At 39.3% G+C, this 27,444-nt stretch overlaps 1 protein-coding gene across 2 annotated transcripts in view; it reads left to right on the top strand.

Moving 5' to 3' along the window:
• Positions 1-27,444, top strand: part of LOC139469769 (cGMP-dependent protein kinase 1-like) — a 120,447-nt gene that overhangs the window by 80,887 nt on the left and 12,116 nt on the right. For both annotated transcript variants that reach the window (XM_071252052.1, XM_071252051.1), the window contains 11 exons: positions 420-533; positions 6,704-6,809; positions 8,752-8,815; positions 9,260-9,337; positions 9,483-9,577; positions 10,487-10,558; positions 11,134-11,205; positions 13,185-13,272; positions 17,480-17,619; positions 18,548-18,637; positions 21,966-22,107. In XM_071252052.1, the coding sequence (XP_071108153.1) occupies positions 420-533; positions 6,704-6,809; positions 8,752-8,815; positions 9,260-9,337; positions 9,483-9,577; positions 10,487-10,558; positions 11,134-11,205; positions 13,185-13,272; positions 17,480-17,619; positions 18,548-18,637; positions 21,966-22,107 (1,061 nt within the window). The remainder of the gene's footprint in view (positions 1-419; positions 534-6,703; positions 6,810-8,751; positions 8,816-9,259; positions 9,338-9,482; positions 9,578-10,486; positions 10,559-11,133; positions 11,206-13,184; positions 13,273-17,479; positions 17,620-18,547; positions 18,638-21,965; positions 22,108-27,444) is intronic.

Below are 27,444 nucleotides of genomic sequence, written 5' to 3'. Positions count from 1 at the left end.
ACAGAATTCCTGGTCGTAGTAAGCGACTACACGGACTGGATGGTCTGACTCGGTGATTTGGTTGATAGCGTGTCATACCTCGTCGCCGTGTGTCGTTCTTCACAATATCAGTCACTGAATAGCCTGGTCACGATTATTTACATACATGGCGCCGTCTTACAGTTGCAATATTGATGAAGGTGGCGCTGAACAGCGAAAAGGCAAAAAACAACGTAATGTAATATTACAATTAACATTTTTCCCACTTTCTCATCTCAACTATGGCTGCATTGTCTCCTGTGCTTTAGGCTAGCAGATACGTTAGAAGTTGCTCAGAAACAATGGGTCGCGCACATATGCAGTAGCAGTTCAGTTGTCGGTTCCCCATTCGAAATCTTTACCTCGTTATGTGAATTACATTGTGATTAATCTTGTTCCAGATGGCAAGGTGGAGGTATCCAAAGAAGGCCAGAAACTATGCACAATGGTACCGGGGAAAGTGTTCGGAGAGCTGGCCATTCTGTACAACTGTACACGGACAGCCACAGTTAAAGGTATGCTATCACTATTTCTCCACATTCTCACCAACCTCCGGATTGTTCCTTATTTTGAAAAAGACTAATTAGCGCATAATTCCAGGTGTAGGTTTCTGTGCCTCAGTCTTATTTTCCTGAATATACTCATGCTCATAATTACTGTCAACCCCTCGGTATATGTGTTAGTATAGCAGTGACTATAATTATGAATGAGTGAGTGAATGAGGTTTAACGCCGCTTTTAACAGTATTCCAGTTATATCACGGCGTGTCAGCTTAATGTGGGTGGAAAGCCCGATGTGATGCAGGTCTCAGACGTTTACCACTTCGGTGAAACCTACGAGCACGGGTATGGTGCTGACACACCTAGAAACATAATCGGGGTGAACCGGGATTCGAAACCACAATCATAGGTTTCTGGCGTGCCCAAGGGACGCAACTCTGCATAGCGAATCGCGGCGCCTTAGACGACTGGGCCACCCGTGCCCCCCTATAATTATGAGCATGGGTATATGTTATCAACGCCCCATATTTTCTTAACGCCCCATATATTCATGCATAGGTGTTCGGAGAATAGATCCCCACGTACATTCAGGGTCGGAAGATGTCGTAGTAGAACACATGTTTGTTGTAAGCGGCTACTAAAATGAAGATCTTGAGACACGGGCACAAAGCGATCTTAGCGCTAAAGTCGGCAACTCCCATACTCAACACTAAATGAGACCGGCGCAGTGCTAAGGTCGCTTTGTGCACGTTAATAGTGGTGGCAACGATGGAGGACGTGAATCAGTGGAAAGTGGTGGCAACGATGGAGGACGTGAATCAGTGGATAGTGGAAATGCGATTGTTAATAATTACTTTGTGGGCGTTATGAAATTGCAATTGGTATCAACTGTGAGTATGTTCCTATCTTGGAATGCACAAACGTACAGTACCAGTTGCACCCGGAACCAAACATATTTCAACTGTCCCCAGAAACAGTTATGATTTTTCTATTGTTGAGAAATTAATGTTGTGCCAAATATAGAATATGTAGAATATGAATATGCGAACATTATCAGCATAGGATATGATTCTATTTTTTGACAAAGACGTGAGATCTATAATAAATTAGGCTTTTCATAATTTGGAAACGATGCTTTAACCAATATATGCAGATGATCCTGTATTAACTTAAATAATATATAACACAGAAAATTGATGCATCGATGTGATACCTAAATACTGTATTGAGCTATGAGGTTTCAAACTCAATACTTTCTAATGATAATATCACAATTAAATATCAAATACGATCAGTCTCCGTATGTCATTCAGACATTGATCAGCCTAATACTGCGCAGGTTAAATTCGATACCTGTACAGTGGTTTGTAGTGCTGTATGTTGGAACCTGTAGCAATACCGTCAATACAGACGCCACTGTATTGGTAATGTATCTCGCTGTGTCGTGCTTCTCCGATATTATCCGACACCGACTTTCTTTTATGTACAAGATGACCATCACCTGACCTCTGTAAACATTCTTGCATGACCAGTAGCCGTTTTCACAGCTACAGAGCATATCTGTCTTGCTTAATTAAGCCAAACATGATTTAATAACTCCAAGCTACAATGAGTATGAAGCGCGGCGAAATGCGAGGCCGGAAATCTGTGTAAGATCTGTGTTCGTGGATTATGGTTGAATGATTTATCTATTTAGCAAAACCTGAGGACAGATTATTTTATTTAGCATCCCCCCAGAAATATCAAATAGTCAGCCCCTAATTAGCTCATCATACTCGCCATGACATCGATATCAATTGAATCTACGAAAAAGCTCTGTGCCTCGTCGATTAATCAATTACGCCAAACTGGAGATTGAGAGTTCATATTGTAATGAGGTAACCGTAGTGGCCTTTGGCGGAACAGTGTCATTTGCAGGTCTTATAAGGGATTTTGGATATCCGTATTATTGCAGAATCAATATAGCTTACGATTTGCCTATGTAAAACACGCTGAACTTCGTTGTCCCTTTACAGGAATTTAATTCAGTATTTAATGGAGTCCATTTGGAATGAATACCGACACACCCAAGCGTTCTTGACTAACACCGATGATAAACATACATGACTTGAGAATGACAATTATTCGTTTATCATAATTATTTCCCAAACCTTATCTTAAATTTTAGTTTTAGAGTCGTGCATCCCTCCTGTACAAACTCAGCATGCTCTGTACGCAAGTATGCCAGTCAGCTTGATTGCTGGACACATTCATATGATAATAGAAGCCAAAACCCAAATCCCGAACGGTCATACGTTAACGTTAATGCGGCTCAACGTCTTATCGGAGAGTCATTCTGAGTTTACTGTTCATTATCCCCTAACAGAGGACAAATGTAACAAGAATTGATCTGACCAGGTTCAGGCAGTGAGTTACTCCAAATCCATCTCGTTAGGACTCACGTAGGGGAAATGTAATTGTTTTCTACTATTGATATATTTCGCAATAAGGTTGATGTCGAAGATTTAGGACATAAACATCCATTTGACGGAAATACTATTAGGCGTATACTCCGTTGGCAAATGGACGGTCGTATTGTTCATTAATTACTTTATGCGGTTATGCATTCATTTGGAAAGCCAGTCTCATAATACATTTGCGTTCTCTCGGGACATACAGGGACAATACATGTTAAACAAGTTTGCGAATAAAATCAAAGTGACAAATAATTCAATAAGCGTAAGAAATATCTACTCAAAGCCATCATACGATTCCAATATTATGAGCACGTGTTTATGAATCACTATTACTTTGTGGTGATACCAGGTGTTCGCGAAAAGGTGAGCCTTTCCTGCCCCATCGATGTCACAAACACATGCAAGGACAAGTCAATTGTTCACCACGAAAAAAAACACATGGAAACATATGGTACAAGTCAAAGTCGCGCATCATTTGTGTCATTGATGGGTCAAATTTAGAAATGCTCTCCACATGTCTAAAACGTTTTAAAAGCTTTACTAAAGCCTTGAATGTTGCAAAGAGGTGCACCCATGGTCTTCAAAATAGTCCAGTCAGACCAAGACCATGATGTTTCATTATGACCATGACCCCTTTTGTCAAATAGAATATTTCACTGGGATTAAATACTAAGTATTGGTCCACCGGAACTGTAAATAGTTGGGTTCTTACATTTATGTTGGGATTATGTCATGTACTGTTTGTTCACTTAGCACCAGATGATTATGTTGACATAACACGGTCTGTTCGACGTCGTGACGTGGGCTAATGTTTGTGTTGCTAAAAACAAGTGTATGACTTGATTTAAGCACGTGTCTACTGTATCGTTCCTCTTATCATTCAGTTGTCCATGCGTTGTCGGCAGATCAGTGGCGTGATTCTGCTCCAGATATATTCAACAAACCCGTGGATACCGATATGTTTCCATCAAGTACAGGCCCCAGGCCCCAGGCCCCAGGCCCCAGTTCAATCGTATACATCATCCACTGATGACGTGTATGGTGTTAACAGTTCCAGATTACGTTGACGAATTTGAAATAGAACTTCTGTGTGTACATTTGGTACGTTTGCGTGACGCTGTATTATGATGCGATTGTGTTGCTATTGATATATATAATCGACATTTAGCATATTATTTAATCAAATTAGTCGGTACTATGTGAAAGTACCTTTCTTATATTTTATTTTTTAATTAACGAATATATATATATATATATATATATATATATATATATATATATATATATATATATATATGTATATATATATATATATATATGTATATATATACTGACTAAATTATATGCTAAATGTCGATGAGCCATTGCTACATGTATAACTTCGTATAAGATATAAAAAAAATATTAAGCGAGTACTTTCACCTTGTGCTGACTAAAGTATATGCTAAATTTGGATCATATGATAATAGAAACATTTCAAATCAATTTTGTCGAATGTCTCACAAGATAGAAGTCGCGACGCAGCATTGTATGTGAAATATCCAGTAAAAGAAGACAAAGTTAGACAGCCTCATTCGAATAAGCGTTTCGTCGCTGTGTAAGCTATTACATCGGGCTGCAGAGGCTGACTGTGCGTGATAATTATGGACAAGACATCAACTAACATAATCCCATAAACTTGGTTTCGCAATAAGGCCATACACATCATTACCTTAAAATAACTATCTTCTGATATCATATGTGTGTGACATATTTTCAGGCGTGTGTAATAAATAAGTAACATATGACTACGTAACGTTAATCTCGGAAAGAATATAAAGTATGAAATGCCTTCAAAGACAATTTATCATTGCCTCTCGACATGTCAGCATTTGTGTAATAAACACGGAATCCACATACTTCATCACAGCAGTTTTCCCATGGTTGTCAGTGACAGTAATATGGGAAACCTAACTACACCAGCGGCTGCTGTGAAGGACAATGTAATATTATCTGTAATAAATGGCTGAATACACAGACTCTACAAGGCGAAACCACCGGTGTACGACGGTCACCTTGTCTAAGGCCCCTATTACGAAAGAGCATTTGCAATCCATACCACCGCAATGTTTATAAAATGTGGTTTTCATTTGTCTCTGTATTAAAGCATATCATACGCGCGGATTACATATAATGATGAATCTAATGAACATTATTATTATTATAATAAAATGTACATTTATATTCCGCACTAATCCAGATACTAGTATCTGCTCAAATCATATTTTTCCCCGACCAGTGGTTCCGTTTGGTTTCCACTTATCATTCTGATCTCCCTGGGGAGTATTCAACCCAAGCTGTCTGCAGTAGCTGGAGTGTTATTTACATGCACCTCGCATATCAGGTACCCATTCCCTGCTGGGTGAACATAAGTCGCTAGCCCACGCGTTTTGACACTTATGTTTCGGATGGCAGAAACGCGCTGTGGTTAAGATACGACTTTTTACACAAATATAATATATATGTGTGGTTACTCTGACTGACGTTGTTTGATCAAGGTTATAACATTCAAGGCATCAGTAAAGCAGTCAAAAAGTTTATGGGAGACAAGTGGAGGACATTTCCAAATTGGACGCCTCAGTGACAAAAATGATGTCCGATGCAATTCCCTGTTTTGACTTGTGCCATATGTCCCCGTGTTTTTTTTATGGAACAATTGACTTGCCTTTTTATGTGTTTGTGACGGTGCCGCCGGTGGGGCAGGATACGCTAACCTTTTCGCAAACACCTGGTTTCATCATTATTTGAAAGTAATGCACTAAAACATGCTCATGATGTAGTCGGATTGGTAAAGTCTTTTTTACATTTTTTAGATTTCTTATAATAATGGAAATGGTTTTATCTCCTCTATTCTTATGTGCACATTTACACTGCAATATACAAACATATGTTTGATATGTCGATGAGCGGCATCAACTGAACTCAATTTAGCTGTGGCACAAAATATGTACCATTCGGAGGCATACTTGAAGCCCACGTGGTAACTCCGTATTCTAATGTTTTGGCGCAGTAATTCTTCCTTCTCTCTAATTAAGTCTCAACCCCGGCATCGCATTTCTTATTAGACGCATAAATCACGAGAGTCGGACAGGTGCAACAGGGTTGATTAAAGGGAGGCATTGGCTTAAAAACGAAAGGTAGTATCGATGTGTTCCGTTAAAATACCATTGCACTCCTAATTGACACCATCGAACTTGTACGTGGATTATGGTGGAGGATCCACATTGAACAATCACTCAATTCAGTATACATAATGTCCCTTACAGTATTCCATAGCTTCTTGATGGTAGAACACATGCTTATACGTCTTCCAACTTGGTCCTGATATAATTTATGACACGACATTTCGTGACTTGTGAGAACAGTGTCAAAGTTCTCCGTGCAGAATATTTGTTGTTTAACGCGGCACTCAGCAATATACCAGTTATATGACGGCGGTCTGTACATAATCGAATCTGGACCACACATTCCAGTGATTGGCATCATGAGCATCGATCTACGCAATAGGGATACGCGCGCATGCATCAACCAAGTCTGCGAGCCTGCTCAGCCGATCCCGTAAGTCGCCTCTATCGACAAGCACAGTCGCCTTTAACGGCAAGCGTGGGTTGCTGAAGACCTATTCTACCCCGGATCTTCTCGGGTACCGTGCAATTTACGTCAATTTAAGATTTATATCTTGTATTTCAGCCCTATACAACTGTCGACTATGGGCAATAGACAGAGCATGTTTCCAGAGTATTATGATGAAGACGGGTCTCTTAAGACACTCGGAACATATGGACTTCTTGCGGAGGTACGTGGTGGTCTTTGCAATCCTGTACAATTGTTTTCGAACATGACATTCTTGTTCGTGGTTAATTATCAATCGGAGATTGTCAACAACATGCCTATTATCACTTTACCAACTGCTTAAACTAACACGAGTATGTAGCTCGCACGTTGATTTTAAACATGATACAGGCTATAATTGTGAGGAGAAGTATGATATTTAACATACCCAAGGAAAAGACCTGATCTAGCCATGTTGACTTCGTGATGGATTATATAGATTAGGAACTTTATCCTGGAAAAGATGCGAAGCCGACAAAAAAATAAACATCAAACGCATTCTAGTTCAGATGGAATCATTTTTCCAAATTCGGATTTTATATTGCAAAATCTCAGAAGAATTTGACGTTTAATTATCAAAGAAAAGCAATGCACGCGCACATTTTGTGAAAATAAGGCCTGAGTTATAACAAGACTCCTCTTTCATTACCTGTGCAATTAAGGTAAGTGAGTGAATAAGAGGCTCGTGATTTCGGCTTTAATTCGCCAAGGATTAAGTGATGAGACTTCCCGCTGGGAACATGTGTCTAAAAAATAATTCTGTTTACTCCGAAGGATTCAGAGTTCTGAGCATATATATTTTACATGCTTTCAGCGCCTCATAACATATGCTTAAATAGTCTCGCAGCTTCGTTAAATTTAATAGTTATGGCTAAATACGTACAAGTGTGCTTACCATAAACTTATATGTAATATACACATATGTAGGCGTTATGTATGTATGCATCATTGGCATACACGATACGGTATTGTCTGATATAAGAGTATTTTATTAACTGTGATTTATGTTACCATCACTTTTCTACTAATGAAAACGAACTCAACTATCCTAATGAGTACAGATGCATTATTCACCATAAACATACTAAATATAGTCCAAGAGTTCTTATATCAATACCGAGTTTTTCTGTTAGACATTTTCTTGAAGATTGCACTTTGAGATGTTTTTCTCTCGTGTGTTAGTGTTTCTACCTGTTTGATTGGCATTACATATTGTCATATTAAGTAAACTACGTTTGTAACGAACACGCTTACAACGAATTGACGGATATAACGAACTATTTCTTCGTCCGGTCCATTTGCTGTATATATATTGTACATATGCTTATAACGAACTACGGTTATAACGAATTACAATTAGCAGTCCCTTTGAGATCGTTATTACTGTAGTTTACTGTAATACTATACATATATTATTGTTCCATTTGAACAAAAACGGTTTGTAATCCGGTTCCAATCAACATAGTTTAACTGGTGTTTCTGATGCTTTGATTCCTTTGAAGTTGTAACCTGTGTGGGCAACTTGTATTTCTCAGGATGTCTAATTATCAGCGTTATTGCGGCCACTCTCAGGCATATAAAACTAATTAATTCATGTTTCATCTTTCATCTTTATCTACTGCAATATTTTCAAGCAAAACTCTTCTTTTTGCAATGAAACGAAACATGTAATATAAAAATCACAACATTTTGCTTGGGCGGGTTTAGAAAGTGAAGATTAACACATTCTTTGAACGTCAGGCTCTTACATCTCAACTGTTAAACACTTAACAACAAACAATGTACAGACTCCGGATGTAGAAAGGCCACAAAGAAAATTGGTTTGCATTAATCAAACTTCCTGAAGATGTTTATTTGCATTGCAAGACACTTTCTTTTCATTTCACTTAGTTTCGAACTTTTGATCTTCCCTTCAATTTTCTTCAGGTGGTGTTATTCTGGTAAAGGGATGGTATTTTGAAAGAAAGTTTAATCAAATCGTACTTATGTCGCCATCTGTTTTTTCCATTCTTCATTGCTCTTCTTTGATTATAGTGTTCCTGCGGTGCGGGGGGCTGGTGCGGAACATGTTCCCCTTTCTTTGACATATTTATGGAGTTCTTATCTGTTTATTTATTTACTTTCAGTGTACCTACGTTTAAAGGCCTTCCAGAGGAAACGCTTAGTAAAATTGCTGATGTATTAGAAGAGGTAGGTTCATTCATGAAATAAGAATTTGTGGTGAAGCTAAGGAGGCTTGGCCCTGCGGTTTAAATAGGAATTACTCAGTCAGTCGTTTTGTAATGGAGGACGAGCTTTTGCGAATGACGATATAAAAAGTTAACATGATCTTCTATGCCATGCTGTGCTGAAGCTGAATGTGTGACTTTATTATCTTATATAGTAATGTTGTAATGAGTTAATAGTTTCACGAGTTTATAAATGGATATGATATACATTGTATCTTTCATAATTATCTTCAACCTTTAAATAATGTTTCTTTATAACATGTAATGTTTATGTGATGTATGTTTTATGGACGCTACCTAACATGTACACACATACATGCAGATTTAGATGGTGGGCGATTCTGTTATGGTCTGTGTGTTCTTATAACGTTAACTAAAACAAATGCATTTCTTTCTCTCTTACCAGGCCCATTACGGTCAGGGGGATTTCATTATCAGACAAGGTGCAAGAGGGGACACATTTTTCATCATTGCAAGGGGAAAGGTAAGATATGTGTTAAGGAATTTAACACCACGAATAAAGTTCATATAAAACCCTTAATATGTACAGCTAAACAAATGAACGATTTCTGTTCGTGTCTGCTCGCTTCAATTTTCATATTTCGTAATTCCTTCTAATTATCCTACAGGTGAAAGTTACCAAAAAGAACTCCAAAGCGGGTTCTGAGCAAATCATTAGGTATTTACAAAGGGGAGACTTCTTCGGCGAGAGAGCATTACAAGGGTAAGATAAGAAGTTTAACAGTTGGTTTTAAACTGTTTATTGAAAAGATTATCTATCAAGATGGATGACAATGTTATGGCAATGAAACTGTGATCTATTTTAATTCCATTGTGCATGCAAAAGCTACTTGTTTCTTCATGTTTATCATTAATTCCAATAAATATCAATTGTAATAAAAGCATAATAGCATTATTTCGACACTTTTATAAAGATGATAATTGTTTTCACGATGTTTAAGACAAAAAAGTTCTTCAGAATAGTATGCTACTGATGGAGCAGGATACGCTCACCTTTGCAGACACCTGGTATCATCGCTATTTGATGGTGGTTCAAAAACACATGCTCATGAAAAATCGAATCAGCTTTTTGCCGACATTTCTTATGAATATGGAAAAGAGTCATCCTCTTTATATCCTTATTGTTGTGAAATTGTTAAAGAGATATCTATTATTACACATGTATAATCCGCCAGTGCACATGTAGTCACGAAAATGGTTTATCATTCATTTATAGGGATCTTGTATATATTTATAGTAACCATAGTTATTGGTTGTATATCTATAAAGAGAGCTCAATATTACTAATGATGTGTTGAATACATATTTTGAGCAAATCCTTTTGATGACGAAAACGATGTGTTGAAAAAAAATTAATTAATATTCAGATCCATACAAATTGCAAAATAAATAAACCAAAAGTAGCTCAAGGTTATATATTTTATTATATAAATATCTTGTATTCGTGACAAAGTGGACATATATTAATGGATGTTTTCATCGTCTGGAGAGAAGCCTATAAATATCTACTGTAAACTGCAACCAGTCAGCCGATCAATAGTTTCTTCAGAAAAGTCACAATGCGAAAGGTAAAAAATAATTCTATCTTTATCCAAATCTGTTTTCCTTGCAGCGAAGACGTCCGCACCGCCAATATTATAGCCAATGATCCAGAAGGCGTGGATTGTTTAGTCATCGACAGGGAGTATGTATTTATTTCTTAAATAATTTATATCAATATGTTACGATAAGCTAATGCTATGTGATGTTATGCTATTTTATGTTCTTAAGTTATGTTATGTAATGTTCTGTTATGCACTTAGATCATTAAACATCTCATTAATATCGCGTCACTGGATCGCCCATGAACACCTATAGAAATAAACTGGGGAGGAAATGTTTCTTGCAGCATGATACCCATCTTGTGAACATTGATTTACGCAGGCTGTCAAAGTGATACTTACATCTATATTCGGTAATTCAGTTTCTGTTGGGTATATATGGCACGTGTTGCGTGTAGTCATGCTTGGTGTATATCTATACTATCATTTCAAATACTAGTACTCTTGAAGTACTATTCTTGAAGTATCGTTTGGTCCCTTCGTTTATATAACGTCATATTATTGGACATGTTCGGTAACAAGAGATAAGGATTCATAACCACATGCTTATGACGTACAATGGATTTCTCATGGTTATGGTAAGGGTTTTGTCGGGGGTTTTACGCCAGACCAAGCCATGCAAGTGTATGGATTTTTCAACTTACACATTTTATTTCAGGTCCTATTCACAACTCATTAGCAATTTAGATGAACTCAAGAGAATTTATGAAGATGATGAAATATCGGCTGGGTGAGTATACACATGGTTACATATATGGTTAGACCCAGAGTAGTGCGAGCGTGTAGGAGGTAAAGGTAGTAGCATATGCGTAGTAACACAGAGGCACATGCAACACTTTGTAGACATTATAGATGGAAATTAGATTATAGTTGTGTTATAATCGTAGTTAGAAGACATGTGCCAATATATAACTTGTGAATTCAGTGAGCATGTGTCATGTGCGATGTATCGATGTGTGTAACGTTTGTTTGCCGCATTCAGCAATATTCCAGCTATATGACGGCGGTCTGTAAACAATCGAGTATGGATCAGACAATCCAGTGATTGGCATCATGAACTTCGATCAACGCAATTGGGATACGATAGCATGCATAATTGGGATACGATACCAAGTCAGCGAGGCTGACCTCACGATCCCGTTTGTTGCCTCTTATGATATGCACATACGCCTTTTACGGCAAGCGTGGATTCCTGAAGACAAATTCTACCCCGCCTCTTTTCTGAGTATGATGGCTGGAGCAGGGACACTAACGATCGATAGTGAGAACATACGTCGGGTCACACTGACACGCGTGATTCTTGCCTTGGAATCCCAACAGAGAAATATGAATGAGGAGTCATTCTTTTTCTCATAAATAATTTATATACAGCTAAACTTTTTGAACTTATTCATAAATACGTTATGATATATTCGGATAAGAAGAATTGACTGTGCTTTTCGCAGACTTACTTTTGATAATGGATATGTTTTTGTCTCATTTATGATTATAGAACAACACTATGCAACATGTAGAGACAGGTTAATGCAATAGAGTCCCTTTAAAGTGATATTTAAAAATAAACAGAATTATCTGTATATACACCTCTCCCAAATACTGAATGTCTACTCTGTGTGTAGCAGTTTACGAGCATGACAGTTTCTCGCCAAGAAAATCCAAATATTTAGTCTGTAATCAAGGTCATCTAAATACATGCTAGCATCTTTAGGAAGTACATAAGGCCACTCTGTTCTACTATAACAGGACATAGTACGGTTCTTTATTATTTGTATATCTGTTTACTTCCTCTGATTAAATCGTCTAGTAGGTCTGCTGTAACATGATAAGTCTAGATCGGCCTGTCCGCACCCCTGCGGAAACAAAGAACAAAGTGTTTGCCAGCGATACCACCCTTGGTTATGTCAAGATATGCCGACCACGATAGCATCTTTATGACAGCGAGAGGTTATTGTACTTGAAGTTCGTCAAGCATTATAATGGTTATTCTGCATGGCATGTTTTTAATGAGCTTGAAACAATGAAGGGTTGTACTTGTATGATAACTAGTTTCAATATGTAGCATGCCAGATTTGAAATCACCATCGTTTGTTATTTTGCAACACTACAAGATAACAGTTGAGAAGTTAAGGATTTAAGCTGTCGGTGAAGAACATGGTTATGTGTTGCCGCCAAAGTTCTAGAATACTGTTCAAGCGGCGTTAAACCCAATTCACTCACTCACTGGCATTAGGAACGGACCATTTGATATTCGGGGGCTGGAGACTGGGATTTTGTCTGGAGATGTAACTAGATATTTTTTTATAAAATAGAACTATGAGCCTGAATATTTTTTTAAGAAAAACACCTTGCATTGATGTAATTGTTGTTCTTTTTTTTGCAACAGTCGGTAACATTTTTCTTTTTTCCAAGTATTAATTTGTTTGATAAAATTCTTGCTGATATATGAGAATATTGTTGAACATTATTGTGAAGATATATATGATGTTCCTGCGGTTGTCAGTAATACTATCGTTTCGTTTGCTAGGTGATCCTCGAATATCCTTGTTCGCTGACTTATTAGTTTATTGGATACGTTTCCAAGTAATATTCTGATTGCTAACTAATCTTCATTATTTACCATGTTGTCGATCATCCGTCTACAAATCAGAAATTGTAAATTGGCATAAATATGTATTGTGAATTTAATTGTAAAACGTTGGTTTTTTTCAGAATTGACTCAGAATACACCAAATTGAAACTCAAAGATCTCTCAGTGATAGCGACGTTAGGCGTCGGTGGATTCGGGCGTGTTGAACTGGTAAGGTCCTCCTTATTCCTCCAGTAATAAGATGCCAGTTCCATCATCCTATCTGACTCACCGCACTCGCCTATAGTCTGTGTGTACTGGCGTCAGCCGTGCATGCAACCATCCAATTGCAACGCCCTTGAAGGAATAGCAGTTAGAAGTTTGCTCAAATTTCAGTTTTGTACTGTGTTTTACGACATTTTGTCTGAAACATAACATTTTATTATTCAATTCCAGAAAAGAAGAAAACGAAACCCGAGCTTATTTGAAGTGGCTAAAAAGACTTTGTCATACGCCTGAGTGGCATTTGTTCATGATAATCGTTTGCCTTGTTGTAGGATTGGTTTATATATTGATTTTAATCATCGACTATTATTTTTGATTATTCATATCTATTCGTTAATGTACTTACATCACTAACGTTTTCGAGTTTGAAGGTGCGGTATGGTGGTATGATCCTCATGTTTAGAAGACGTGTGTTAAGCATTTATTGGCGATGTAAAATGTTGATAGTCACGTTATGAATAGTTGCAATAGCGGCATAAAAATACTGCATACGAAGTTTATGAAATCACAATGGCCAGTGACATTTCAACTTATATTTATCTATATAACAGAACGTGGACTCAAAAAGTCCTGAACGAAAAACATCAAAGGTTACATTTAGACATCCGTCCTCAATGGACAGAATAAAAGTGATGTTTATTCTTATTAAATGTCAGTACACTTTCAGCAGCAGTCACCTCTAATTACTTTGATGAATGAGCTATTGTATTGCTATAATCTCTACTCGCCTTCTTGACAAGCGGTGCAATGAAAGACGATGTTTGAAAGAAATGCAAGAACTGTCACCAGAGACAAAGTCACATTCATCGCGAAGATGACACCTCAAATCGCATCTTTCGCGTGTGGTATAAGCCCTGGTAACGCTGATTGTGTATTGGTGAATTGCGTGTACAATCATTATGTTTGAAAACTATGGTTATATTGCCCTTTGTCATCGTTAATATGAAATCGCCAAAGTGTGTGTGTGAATACCAATCTATACGAATGTGAGTGAGTCACATTTGTCAGCCCCGTGAAGATCCGGGTTGTCTTCAGCAACCCATGCGTGTCGTAATAGGCGAATAACGGGATCGGATGCCAGGCTCGCTGATGGATATCATCGTATCCCAATTGCATAGGCGTCCGCCCGGAGGGCGGAAGGTCCGGGGTTCGATCCCCGGCCGCGTCATACAAAAAGATGGTACTTGTTGTTACCCTGTCTGGCGCTCGGCATTAAGGGGCTAAAACAAGGACTTGTCGGTTCGGAGTCAGTATACTGTATCTGAGTGGGGTTTTCATGTTAGACTGCGGCATGGTTTCTCAGTGGGCTAGCACTATAAATTTGCATGAGTCCGGATTAGTACAAGCAGCCACACACATACACGTGCATGCACGTCGCTATATAAGTGCAGTAATCTTGGACGCGACGTTAAACCCCATTTCAACTCACCTCACCGATTGCATAGATCGATGTTCGTGCTGTCAGTCACTGGCCATGGAGTTTCTTGTCCAGACTCGACAATTTACAGACTGCCGCCATACAGCTGGAATATTGTTGAGTGCGACAATGAACAACAAACAAACAAACAGATTTGTCAAGTAGTGCCTTCACAAGGTTGTATAACACCGGAATGTAAATTCAATACCAGAGAAACATAGGGGGTGTAGACTCAGGGTAATTGGCGGTCCCAGCCTGTTTGATTACAATCTCATTAAAATCATATCTCAGTTCTCGCCTCCGCTAAACAAAGATCTGAGGACATCCCATTACAAATCACGTCAGAACGACCTTTCATCCGACCAATGAAAGCGTCGCTTACCAGCTCGGGAAAGTGACAGTCGAAATGTGTTTTCTGATCATGCAACCCCAGTTACGGGGGGTACGACTGATTCCGTCGATATCATCGTCTGTCTCTATCTCCAATCGGATACAAAATTGAACGAAAGAGACTTTGCAGCCCGCGGGATGCCCATACAATCTCTGCCATTTATTAGACATTCCAGAATTTACTTTTGTTTAGTTTTTTTTTTATAATTGTGGAATCGATATTTATCAACGCGTAGTATTGAATGGAAGTCGCCAGTTTGAACAAGTGCCGTAAAACTCGACAAAGCTGCTTTCTGGTTGGTTAATGTCGGCTTCTAGCTGGTTATTTTATTGGTCGATCAAAGTTTGCTAAAGGTCGTTCTGCCGTGACCTGCAATGGGATGTCCTCAGATCTATGTTTAGCGGTGGCGAGTATTGAGATCTGATTTTAATGAGATTGGGATTGATTAGAGCTCTGCCAATACAAATATGCGCGTTTATATTAATCCTTCTCTTACACAACGGAATGTATCAGTTTCATACATAGCTGGTCGTGGAGTGAGTGAGTTGTGTTTTTCGCCGCTTTGAACAGTTTTCCAGTTATATCACGGCGTATCAGCTTGATGTGGGAGGAAAGCCCGAATTGATGCAGGGCTCAGACGTTTACCACATTTTTTAAACCTGCGAGCACGGATGTTGTGCTGACAAACTTAGAAAGAGGAACATAATCGGCGTACCGGGACTGCTGCTGGAGCAAACTCGATGAATAGATGGATCATTTTACAAACTTACGGAAACGGGTTTTGTTGTACGTTTGTTTTCGTAATGACCCCAATTCCACCGAAGTTGAAGTTTTTTCGAACAATTCTCTCATCACATGAATGATAGTATCTCAAAAAGAAAGTAAGCAACCCAATTACTGTCTCGCATTAAAGATACGGCGTGGTTATGTTCCAGTAAGCCTTCTAATGAGGTCGTAGAAAATAGCTTTCTTACTTCTACCTTCTTAACACCGAGAGAAAAACTGGTTATATTGTACTTTGAAATCAAACACTGTTTCGGGGAGAAAACTAGTTTACAATTGTAGGATGGTGAACAATGGTTGTCGTATATAGTTTATCTTTTAGGTAAAGAATGCCAAACAATACCATACGCGTGATATCAGTAAACTTATTTCCGTTACGAGTCCGTGTTTGAGATTTTGAAAGGAAGAGAATTTGCCAACGATGCTGATGTTTCTATCGTTGACACGTTGAGATAGCGGCAAGTCTGGTATTCCACAATCTCACCGCGTGGAGAAACATGGTATGTTCAGTGAATCCCCTTGTCTCGCGATGCTATGAAATATTACGCTATTTCTACTAACAAGAATAGCGTAAGGTGATAGCCCTGTTGCTTATCATTGATTGATTCGTCCGCAGAATGTTTGTTTAGAGTTATGTGGGTTTCTATTGAAACTTTAAGGTTTTTCTCCTTTTATATACATACACAATATAGATCTACCTCTTGTTTCAAGGTAACCAAGCTTTGGGCAACATGGAGACGCTTCATTAGTGTTATGGATAATGAAAAAAATAGAGTCACGTATGATGGACCGCCGTCATATTGCTGGAATATAGCTGTGTGTGGCGTTGTACGACAAACAAACAAACGTATTGTGGTGATAATTGGATCGATTACAGATGAAGTTAGGATCATCACTGACACCGAGAGTGTAGTTTCACGAAGGGCCTACGAACACTGGCTATCAATGAGAGAACTGTTTTAACCACCCACTGAAATTGTGCAGTGTGTGCCCATTTTGATACATCTTCACAATAAAGACCACAATAAATCATTTTGGGGGTCTTTTCGGATCTATATGCCAATGTGTACAGGAGCGGAGAACGTGATTTTTACTGTCATTGTTGACTTAAAAAATATATAATGTCCCTGACACGTGCTTATATCTAAATAACCTGGGGAATACTAAAGATTGTAGTTTAATAATGAGGGTCTACCTTCTTCCTATCCTTATGGTGCTACACCTGGGACCAGTTCCACAGAATGATCTTAGCTCTATGTCTTTGTTAAAGTATGGGATTTACGATCGTCTCAGCGCTAAGATCGCTTTGTGGAACGGGGCCCCGTTTCGCAAGCAAAGTTCCCATAGGTACTCGGTTCGTAGATACCGACTTTTTACAATCTGTTTAGAGTTGTTGTTTTTTTAACAAGGAGGAACAGATACCGAATAACAAATACGTGTTTTGCCTTGCGGTGTGTAACCTGTTATAGTATTTCGGTGTTTTCCGAAGCAGGCTACGACTAAAGGAAAACTATGAACGTCAAAAGTGACTAGCATATCTTACGGGTGTGATTGATTGACAGGTGCACGTGAACAACGACAACACCAAGACGTACGCCCTGAAGATTCTGAAGAAACACCACATCGTCGAGACTCGCCAACAGGAACATATCATGAACGAGAAACGCATCATGATGGAAGCAAGATCCGACTTCATTGTCAGGTAGGTACAGTCCGGGTGGGACGCCACGTCTGATGTTAAGGATGATGGTCATATGAATAACGAAGTTAGGATAGAGACACTTCAACTCACTAAGGTTCGTTAAGGTGTGAGGACGGGGATTCCAAAATGTTCAGCAATGTTAAGGTTTCTGGATAAATATTTTGCAGCCCCGTGAAATGAGATCGCATTACGGTTTTGTCGGAATTTGACTGTCGTCGTGGATTAAAATCCAGTACACAAAGTGTATTGACATGGTGCTGGGGAATTATTTGGTACCTCATGAAAAGGTCAAGGTCAGGCGATAGAAACAACTCACATAAGTTCACGGTTACACCTTGTGAATATAGTATTTCTTACATAGTACGATACACCTTAGCTATGATAAATCTTTGTCAGTTTTTGAGGCGTGGTTACCTCTGCTATTCATATTTACCTGTTTCATAACAAATCCAACCGCCTGAAATGTTGGCGGCATGTCTATCAAAGGTCAAGGTCATCTTTGACGTTAATATGAAACATGAACAGTCAGTGGTGCACCTTTAGGTTTGAGGTTAAGATATTAAGAAGTATCCCCACGGTCTAGATATGGACATGAAGACCAATGTTATAGGTTAGAAACGGGGCACTTGATGATGTGATAATTTGACATCAGATCGGTGACACCAAGGTCGCAGTATACTACTTTCTTCAGTGAGACATAATTTCATGCAGCGTTGGATCGATATACATATCGGTACCAGATATTTGCTGCCCCACATGGGTCTAAGCTTTGCAATAAACTGAAATACTAATATTTCAATTACAGCTAATGTTGAAAACACATTTGTATAATCTCCTCCCAATACGACATAGATTCATATTACAAATAAAAGACAAATAAATGTCGTTGACCTTTGTATGCTTACGTTCTTCCTTTCTCATCTTTCAGATTGTATAGAACATTCAAAGACAGAAAGTTTTTGTATATGTTGCTGGAGGCCTGCTTAGGGGGAGAATTGTGGACGGTTTTACGAGACAAGTAAGTTTTCACATAACGAATAGGACTAAAATTTCAAAGTATAAAATCGAGTTTTTAAGCCATACTGAGTGAAATGGCGAACACAAATGTAGAGGAACAAACCGCTTTGGCTTCGTCTTATCTCATCAGCTTCATACGCTGAAAAGTCGGATATGGCACCAGAACATTTAAATGTCTCAGTGGTAATTAACGCAACTGTTAATGTGCGATATGAAATTCCCACCTACCAAATTAGTAGTGACTGTAAGAGTTCATTTGACAAATGAATTGTGATGTGTGGTATGTTAATGTTTATCATCTTGAAATACAGACAGAAGTGACTGTTGTATTTTCTTTAGTCTCGAACTCTAAGACTGAATAAAATACGATGTCAAACGTCTGTTGTAACCCTGATAAAGATAAAGACCCGAGTTGAAAAAAATGTTTGGAATGCAGAAATTGTCAGGATTTATGGAAAGCATGAAAAATAAATTAAGCATGGTATACCAATTCTTTACGAAAAGCTGATACGAATAACGCGCCAAGACCCGTCAAGTCATGTGTGCATTATCTCCGTCTTACAGGGCACCGTTTATCACCGAACATTCAACGGTTAATTGCGGTTTAAAAGCAAATCCAAAGTGTTTATTTTCAGCCCTAGTTTCATCCATTTCGGAATTGTCCAGATTATATCTGCTTTGGGGCGTTTTTTCATGCGAATGAATACGAGCAGGTTAGAATACAATTCACAACAATCAGTGCACATTAAAAGGTACATGAAGTTTGTTTTGAGATTTTGTCCGCCATTTGGTATACAAACAATATCACGGACTAAACATAAAGTCATTGGGTTAAAACCATTCATCATTATTAACTGAAATTTATTTGCTCAAATTGACTTTGATAAATGTCTTTTTCAAAAACAAGTGCTCATGATATTGTCGGAACCGTACAATCGACAATGCATTTAGCAGAGATTTCCTATGAAAATTGAAAGGGTTTTGTCGCTTTTAATATTTTAAAATAAACAATGCAGCCAAGAGGGTTTGGGTGATCCTGGCACAGTCAAGCTGGTTAGGCTCATCATCAGCTCAGGGCCCTTGCCCCCTCTACACGCAACCCAGATAGCGAATGGGACTTCTCCCAGGAAGCTCTGCTTAGTCAAATCCACCCAGAACTTTTTCGGAGAAAGTGAAGACTCCCCAACACCGAAGCCTTCCGCTTCACCCAGATTGTCAGAAGGGATGTTCCGGGGAACAAACACAGGTACTCTCCCAATGTCAGTCAACAGATTGGGAGGTACCAAACCTAAGGCACCGAGAACAATGGGGAGTCGGACAACTTGGCACATGCTTTTCCTGAATCTTGTCAATCATATTTGTGTCAAAAGGGATAATGATATAAATTATTTCATTTGATTTATCAAAAAAGACAAGACCAGGTTTGTTGGCCTGGATAGGTCTGAGGCTGTATACGGGCGTATTCCAAAGAATGTTGTGTTTATTATTTTCCATGACGCCCTCCACATATTTTGGGTCGTACCATGGATGGACCTCTGTGTCAAAACCACAATCATAGCTATTTTTAAATACTACTATTAATGGCCATCGGCCTTCAAATATGTGGTTATAAATACACAACCATTGGCTTTGACGGTAATCATAAGCCCATACAACCTAGACAAGACGAACGCAGACCAAATGAGACAATGATACATTCTAAATGTCACCATAGACGTTTCTATTATTTGAAATTGATGTCTCCTCGTAATTTCGTAGAAGTGATAATATTGACGATGGTATTTTAAGAATACACTTAATCAGTAACTTTAACGGTGTCAGCCAATTACTAATGTCTGAACCTTGTAACAAGTACCTTGGCTCGTGTTCGTAACTACTTCAGTTTTACTGGCAAGATAGATCTACTATTCCAAGCTGCCCAAGCACGGATAGTTAGTTAATGACACGTTTATGTAAGGCACCTGCCATATAAATGTGAGCGTATATACACTCCACATGTAGGTTACTGTCAATCACCACTGAAACTGACAAAGTTGTTTATTTTCATAGATGTACATTTCCGATTGCTTGGAAAATTGTTGTAGAATATATGTTGTTCTTCGACTTGGAAGCACTTGCCGAAGACATCACTTCGGAGTGGCCTGTTTGTTAAGTGAACCGCGTTTTTGTAAAGTTGTTATTTTAAGAAAGACGTGGCCAAGGTTTTTACTCTTCATTTCAAAGTATTTTTCAAAACACGTGCTTTATCTTTTAATGACGGGGTTTGGAAAGAAAGCTGGAGACGTTTCATTAAGTATTTCATCAGATTAGCCTCGAACACAACAACAGGTCGTAAATACGCAAATACGCAAAGAGGCGAGGAAATACGAGTTATCTGCCCTAAAGCTATTAAGGTGTCCCAGTGTTACCATGAAACGATGAAGTGCTACTCTTCTTAGGTGAAATGGGGTTTAACGTCGCGTCCAAATTATTGCACTTATATAGGGACGTTCATGCACGTGTGTGTCTGCGTGTGGCTGCTTGTACCAGTCCAGACTAATGCCGATGTTTTAGTGCTAGCCCACTGAGATACCATGCTGCAGTTTAACATGAATGCCCCGACCAGTCCTTTTTTTAGCTTAGCTCCAGACAGGGTAACTACAAGTTCCATCATTTGGTGTGACGCGGCCGGGGATCGAATCTCGGACCTTCCGCTCTCCGGGCGGACGCTCCACCACTAGACCACGTTGACGGTCCACTCCTATAAGAGGAAGGGCGGTGGGGTAGTCAAGTGGTTAAAGCTTTCGCTTGTCACGCCGAAGACCCGGGTTCGATTTCCCACATAGTTACAATGAGTGAAGCCCATTTCCGGAGGCTCCCGCCCTAATATTGCTGGAAAATTGCTAAAAACGGCGTAAAATTATACTGACTAACTCTTTTTAGAGGCTATTCAGAAACATGCAGTGACGTCAGTGAAATGGCATATTGCGGATCACGGATGATTTCATCGTCCACGATGCAATGTACTTTCACATATGGCTACTTTCTAAAGTAATCCCAATGACGTGGATTATTTAGATAATAACAGAAGATACATGTTACATATGTGGTCTTTGTTGTGTGATCACAAGTTTGTCTACATGATGTGCATCTGAGCTCGACCGCTGAAGTAGATATAGAATTTCGCAAACAATTTTCAGGCTGGAATGGAATAAAACACGACTGCATTATACATATACTTCTTAATGCATTATACTATATTGCATAAATTATTATCGTGCATATTACTGTTACTTATTTCGTCAGGTATAACGTTCAATCATTTCAAAACCAACTATTTGTCATCACAGAGCTTCGTTCGACGACAACACGACTCGCTTCTATACCGCCTGCGTCGTGGAGGCCTTCTCCTATCTCCACAGTCGCGGCATCGTCTACAGGGATCTGAAGCCAGAGAACTTGTTACTTGATGGCGAGGGATATGTCAAACTGGTGAGTAATAAAGCATAGTAATGATTATGAAGGAGAAAAGGTTTCTACATTGTGCTTCCAACACTCGGTTTGGTTCGGCACACTGTACAACATACGAACTCAAAATACGTGTACATGTCCCTCGGCTTTGGTCCATCCGTCAGTTAAATACAACGCTGCATCCGTTTGGCCCACCTGCACAAAGCTATCCTAGTGATACGACTATCGTAAGTCTATGTGAAAGTTTGAGAGTTACGATCATCGTCGCGCAAAGATCGCTTTGTGCAAGAGGGCCTGGTGTCATCGTTGTTTACTTTATTATATTTTGTGAATATATTATCTTGAATTTCTATTTTTTGATAATATTGTTGAATAATGAATTCTTTTTTTAAGATCTATTAGTGGTATTACTGTTTCATCGCTTGTTCGCATGTGTTGTATACGTACAATATTTTCAACTCGGCCACAATATGTGATCACACTATATGAAGATAGAACAAGATTTCATTTGTCTGTTCATGGTCCAATTTCAGCAGAGTCAGTTTGTGCTGCTGGAGGACAACACCCCTTGTCCGCTACACATTAGTCAGTCCAGACAAATGATTTTAGCCAGATCCCGGTGTTGTCATCCTTCTCACAGGATCCGTTGACTTGGAAAATAATACTTTATCAGCCAAAGTGGTTTAACTGACACTGAGCTGACACACCACGATATATCTGACATACTGTTCAAAGCGGCGTTAAAACCAACTCACTGACTCAGTACGATGCTCTGATAAATGACAAAGACGACTTATTTCACTCACTCACTGTAGATGTTATGAGTTACGTATTTCCTGCTAAGTACGTAAGTACATCCGGTGCCCATCCACCAATACACATTGCATTATCAATACATATAATACAAGTACTTATAGTTGGTCGTAACGATGGAAATACAACAACAAAACTTAACATTAAGATATATAGTAGTAGTAGTAGTAGTAGTAGTAGTAGTAGTAGTAGTAGTGGTAGTAGTAGTAGTAGTAGAGTGAGTGAGTGAGTGAGTTAATGCTTTAAGTCACATCAGCAATATTTCAGCCATATCGTGACGAAGTAGTAGAAGAAGTAGTTGTCGTAGTAGTATCATTGTTCTTGTTATTCTTGTTGTTCTTGTTCTTGTTTCATGACCGTGTAAGATTCATCACGTGAGAATACATACACTTCTGTGTGTCATTTGTAACGCATAACCCCCCTCCGCTTCTTTAATCAGACAAGTACCCATTTGCCGCTGTCGTTAGTAGTTTCACATGCAGTATAACTATTTGTTTGAGTTGTTATTGGAATGATATGGATTAGTTTCCAAGTCTTTCAGCAAACCAGCATCAATGCTACAAATACACCACCGTCTTATAGATCATGGCCCAGGTTCTCCCATCCTGCTACGCGAAGCACTTAGGATACGATGCACATACAGAATGGAAAAGCGTGTTTTTTTAAGACTGGCATTAGGGCCCAATTTCGCTTGGCTTGTTCCATTATGTCCTGCACTCAAGCGGCGATCAGGCGAATGATTTACTGTAAACGTTTGCATTTACTTCTGTCAAGCTTACGTGCTGAAACTTAAGATGCCGCTGTTAAAAAGTGTTTGCTTGTTTCCTTGTTATCGAACCTTGATGACGTGTGTACCTTTTCACCCCTGGTTCAACTTTCTCACCTGCTAAAAATCAAATAAGAAAAAGCCAAATTTCTATTTTGGTAATGGTGTTTTGGAAAACATTATATTATTTTGAAGTTGAAATATTCGATTTATCAAGGTTAATGTTTATTCATACAGACAAAAGAGACAGAAACATTTCCATAATGCTGGGAAATCTATGCTAAAATCCATTGAACGATTCCGACTATATCATAAGAATGTGTTTATGAATCACTATGAAATAGTCATACCAGGTGTTCGGGATAAGGTGAGTTCATCCTGAGTCACCATTGGCATCCGTCACAAACGCATGCAAAGGAAGATCAACTGTTTACCTGAAAAAACACCGGAACATATGGTACAAGACCTATAGGGAAAACATGTCCTGACCCACAGGTCTAACAAGTTTTGCAAGCTCTAGTTCATCCCAGTTTCTTTACACTCTGACTAATGCCTGTGGTACATTAAGCGTATTATTCTTAAATAAACAACAACCTTCGTCATCTTGCTCAGACGCAGCAGTAGGTTCCTCTTCCTTCGCTACTCCATACAGTTAACACACATGGAGCTTTATCACATGAAACGCGAGCTAAGTGTGGGAGGAAAGCCCGAGGTGATGCAGGTCTTAGACGTTAACGACGTTAGTGAAACCCTATAGGACGGTTATGGTGCTGACAAACCTAGAGACATTATCTGGACGAATGGGGATTCGAACCCATGATCATCTGTTTCTGGCGTGTCTGCTTCATACTGTGTCCGTTACAACACTTTCGCGATAACATAACAGCTTATTTATCAATTTGCCATTTCTGGTTAATATAACCTCTTAATTTATATGTCCTTGACCCGTGCCCAAACCACTCCACTACCGTACCCCCCGTGAGATAATTCCTTCTCCAATCTATTAAAAGTTCACCTGGTCAACTCATTCATTCTACAAGCTGTCCATCGGTCACGGGCTGCAAGCTGCCTCAGCGGTGAAGAATCTTGACCATTATGAAACCGACACAAGTACTCGACCAGCTGACTGTGATAAGTCACGTCATGTCACGTCATTAATACTAACCCGGCACTGACAGATGCATGAGGGAAGAACCCTCAAAATATTATTTTCATTAACCTGTTTACACTTGCTTTGCAGCGGGATGTCGAGTCTCGCGTAGCAACGGCTTCCCGTTATATGCCTTTCAAATAATATAGTGGAAATATGTTTCATTGGATCTTAGTTTGGGGACAACTGTATGATGCAAAAGGAATTCGCCCAAGGAGGCGATATGAAAGAAGGAATATTTACACAAATACCACGAACCTTCATATATTCATAAGTGAGTGAGTTAGCTCTCTTTAACGCCGCCCGTGGCAAAGTTAGGGATGGGACACAAAGCTACAGACTTTTCAACTTATTGTATGTTGGCATTTTCGAGCCTACCAAGTATCACGTATAAGAACGGTCGATATGGCAAGCAATTCTTTTATTATACAATGTCGGCCCAGAGATCATTTACCGATAAAATATGGTCTCTGGTTGGACGTTGTAGCATTTTGATGAAAGTACATGTGGAAGTATTGGACTAAAACGAAAACTTTTTTTAAAATGACTAAATTGATCCGACCCATATGGCCATGGGAAGGACCCACTTAACCTTGACCAGAGAGCACGTGGAAGCATGGCCTTGCCGACATGCCTGGCATACTTTGCGTTAATTTGGTGAACACCTCCTCGGCAGTTGCCGCCCTCTCCTCCAGGATTGCCAGCTCTATCATCATATGACGTCCATTATTAACTTGCCGACGGGAGCTCCGTGCTGTCTTCACAATATGCTTGGTAGCATGAGCAAAGAAAGCATTTGTCAGTTGACTGTAGCGTTGCGGGTGATGAAGCGGCGTTCAGGTAGCCTCCACTTATCAGATGCTGGCTTATTGAAATACGTTTCTGTCAGGCAGAATAGATGATGGTTAGGTAATATAATCATTCCCGACTTTTATTATATGATGAAGTGTGTGGATGTGGTGTTGTCTTGTATGGGGGCGGTGTTAAAACGTTCGCTCGTCACGCCGAAGGCGCGGGTTCGATTCTCCACATGGGTACAATGTGTGAAGCCTTTTGCTGTTGTTGTATGCCGGGATATTGCTGTAATATAACTAAAAGCGATGTGAAGTCATACTCACTCACCCACCCACCCACTCACTATCTTTGTGTGGCACTGTAAATTGGACGCATATTTTCATATGACTCGAGTCTATATCGTAGATAAGTGTCTTTATATTGCATACAGATCAAGCGAGAAGGAATGTGTGAAAACATTGTGTGATGCGACTCATTTATCAATTAACTGGGATACTACAACGGTACGTGAACTCATAAGGAGGAAGAAGAACCTATAGAATAAGTCACCAAACTTGAGATAAACCAGTCACAATAGTAATGAAGTTGTAACGATGTTTTACTAAATATACATAATACCAAACCAAGGCGTCATTTTCTGAAGTTGTATGGTGTGCCGATGTTGCAATATATCCGTGTCATAACTTACCTTGATATCATGATACAACCAGGCGTTCTAGAGAAACGTCCTAAGCCTGTGATCCCGCCTATCCCTGCATGGTGCCATGATAACCTAATGTTTACCGACTGCGTTGGCATCTACTATCTACGTCCCTTCATCACAAGCACATGGTCTTCGTCAGCGTTATCCCAACAAGTGTTCTTGTTGATGATAGCATAATTGTCGTTATTGCCCTAATTCTGAAGACAGAACACGTTGTATGAGAGATATATAGTTGCGTGCTTGCTCCGGTAACCTCGTTCTCGTTCCCAATTCCCGGGTCTTTAATGGACATCCTCCGGTTGGGATTCCAGGGCAAAGTAGGTACCCCAGTCCCCGATGAGTATTGTGGTATGAGCCGACGACTAAAATGAGGATCAGATGGTTACAATGTGTAACGACGTACTCGTAGATAGTGTGCCGCTTCAACCCCTCCGCGTACGCTCGTGCTGTCAACCGTTTTGTGTACTTTTCCCTGCTCCGATTATGTACAGGCCAACATGATATAGCTCGAATGGTGGTGACTGTGGCGTAAGACATTTCTAACAATTCTGCTATAACCCACACCATCTATTTGTCACACACATCGACTCATACACTCGTATAGCCTCACTTTTTTTGAGTTAGTGAGTGTGAATTTCGCGGTATTTAGCAATATTCCAGCAATATCACAGACGGGGACACCTCCAAAACACACACACACACACACACACACACATTTACTCACACTCAGGCACACGCACGCACACATATATATTTTTGTGACTTACATTCTGTTTCTAATGTTCTTTTGTTTTGCTTCGCTTCTCTCGCCTTCTATGTTTTTGGAGGATGCGAAATAGTTTATCTATTGCCCATATGTGAAGCATATGTCAGCGGGAATCGTTAATCACCACGGCCCCTGCTGCCTACTGCTGTTCATTTAAGGTGACTGATTACAAGAGGCTGTCGAATGATCATGACCGTTCATTTGGTAGACGAAAGACTAAGTACATCCACCGTTCGAGGTGGTCGAGCTTCGATCGCGTCCTAGCTTTATGTGTGTACTACCTTAACTTTTAGTATGCGTTGATCGATTTTATTGCTTTTTTTCGCCAAAGTTTCATTTTACATTCCAATTTTTTAAATTAACCT

This window comes from Haliotis cracherodii, unplaced genomic scaffold (genome assembly GCF_022045235.1).
Source record: "Haliotis cracherodii isolate W230 unplaced genomic scaffold, xgHalCrac1.p SCAF_2, whole genome shotgun sequence".
Taxonomy (NCBI): Eukaryota; Metazoa; Mollusca; class Gastropoda; order Lepetellida; family Haliotidae; genus Haliotis; species Haliotis cracherodii.
This window is presented reverse-complemented; position numbering and strand designations above follow the sequence as displayed.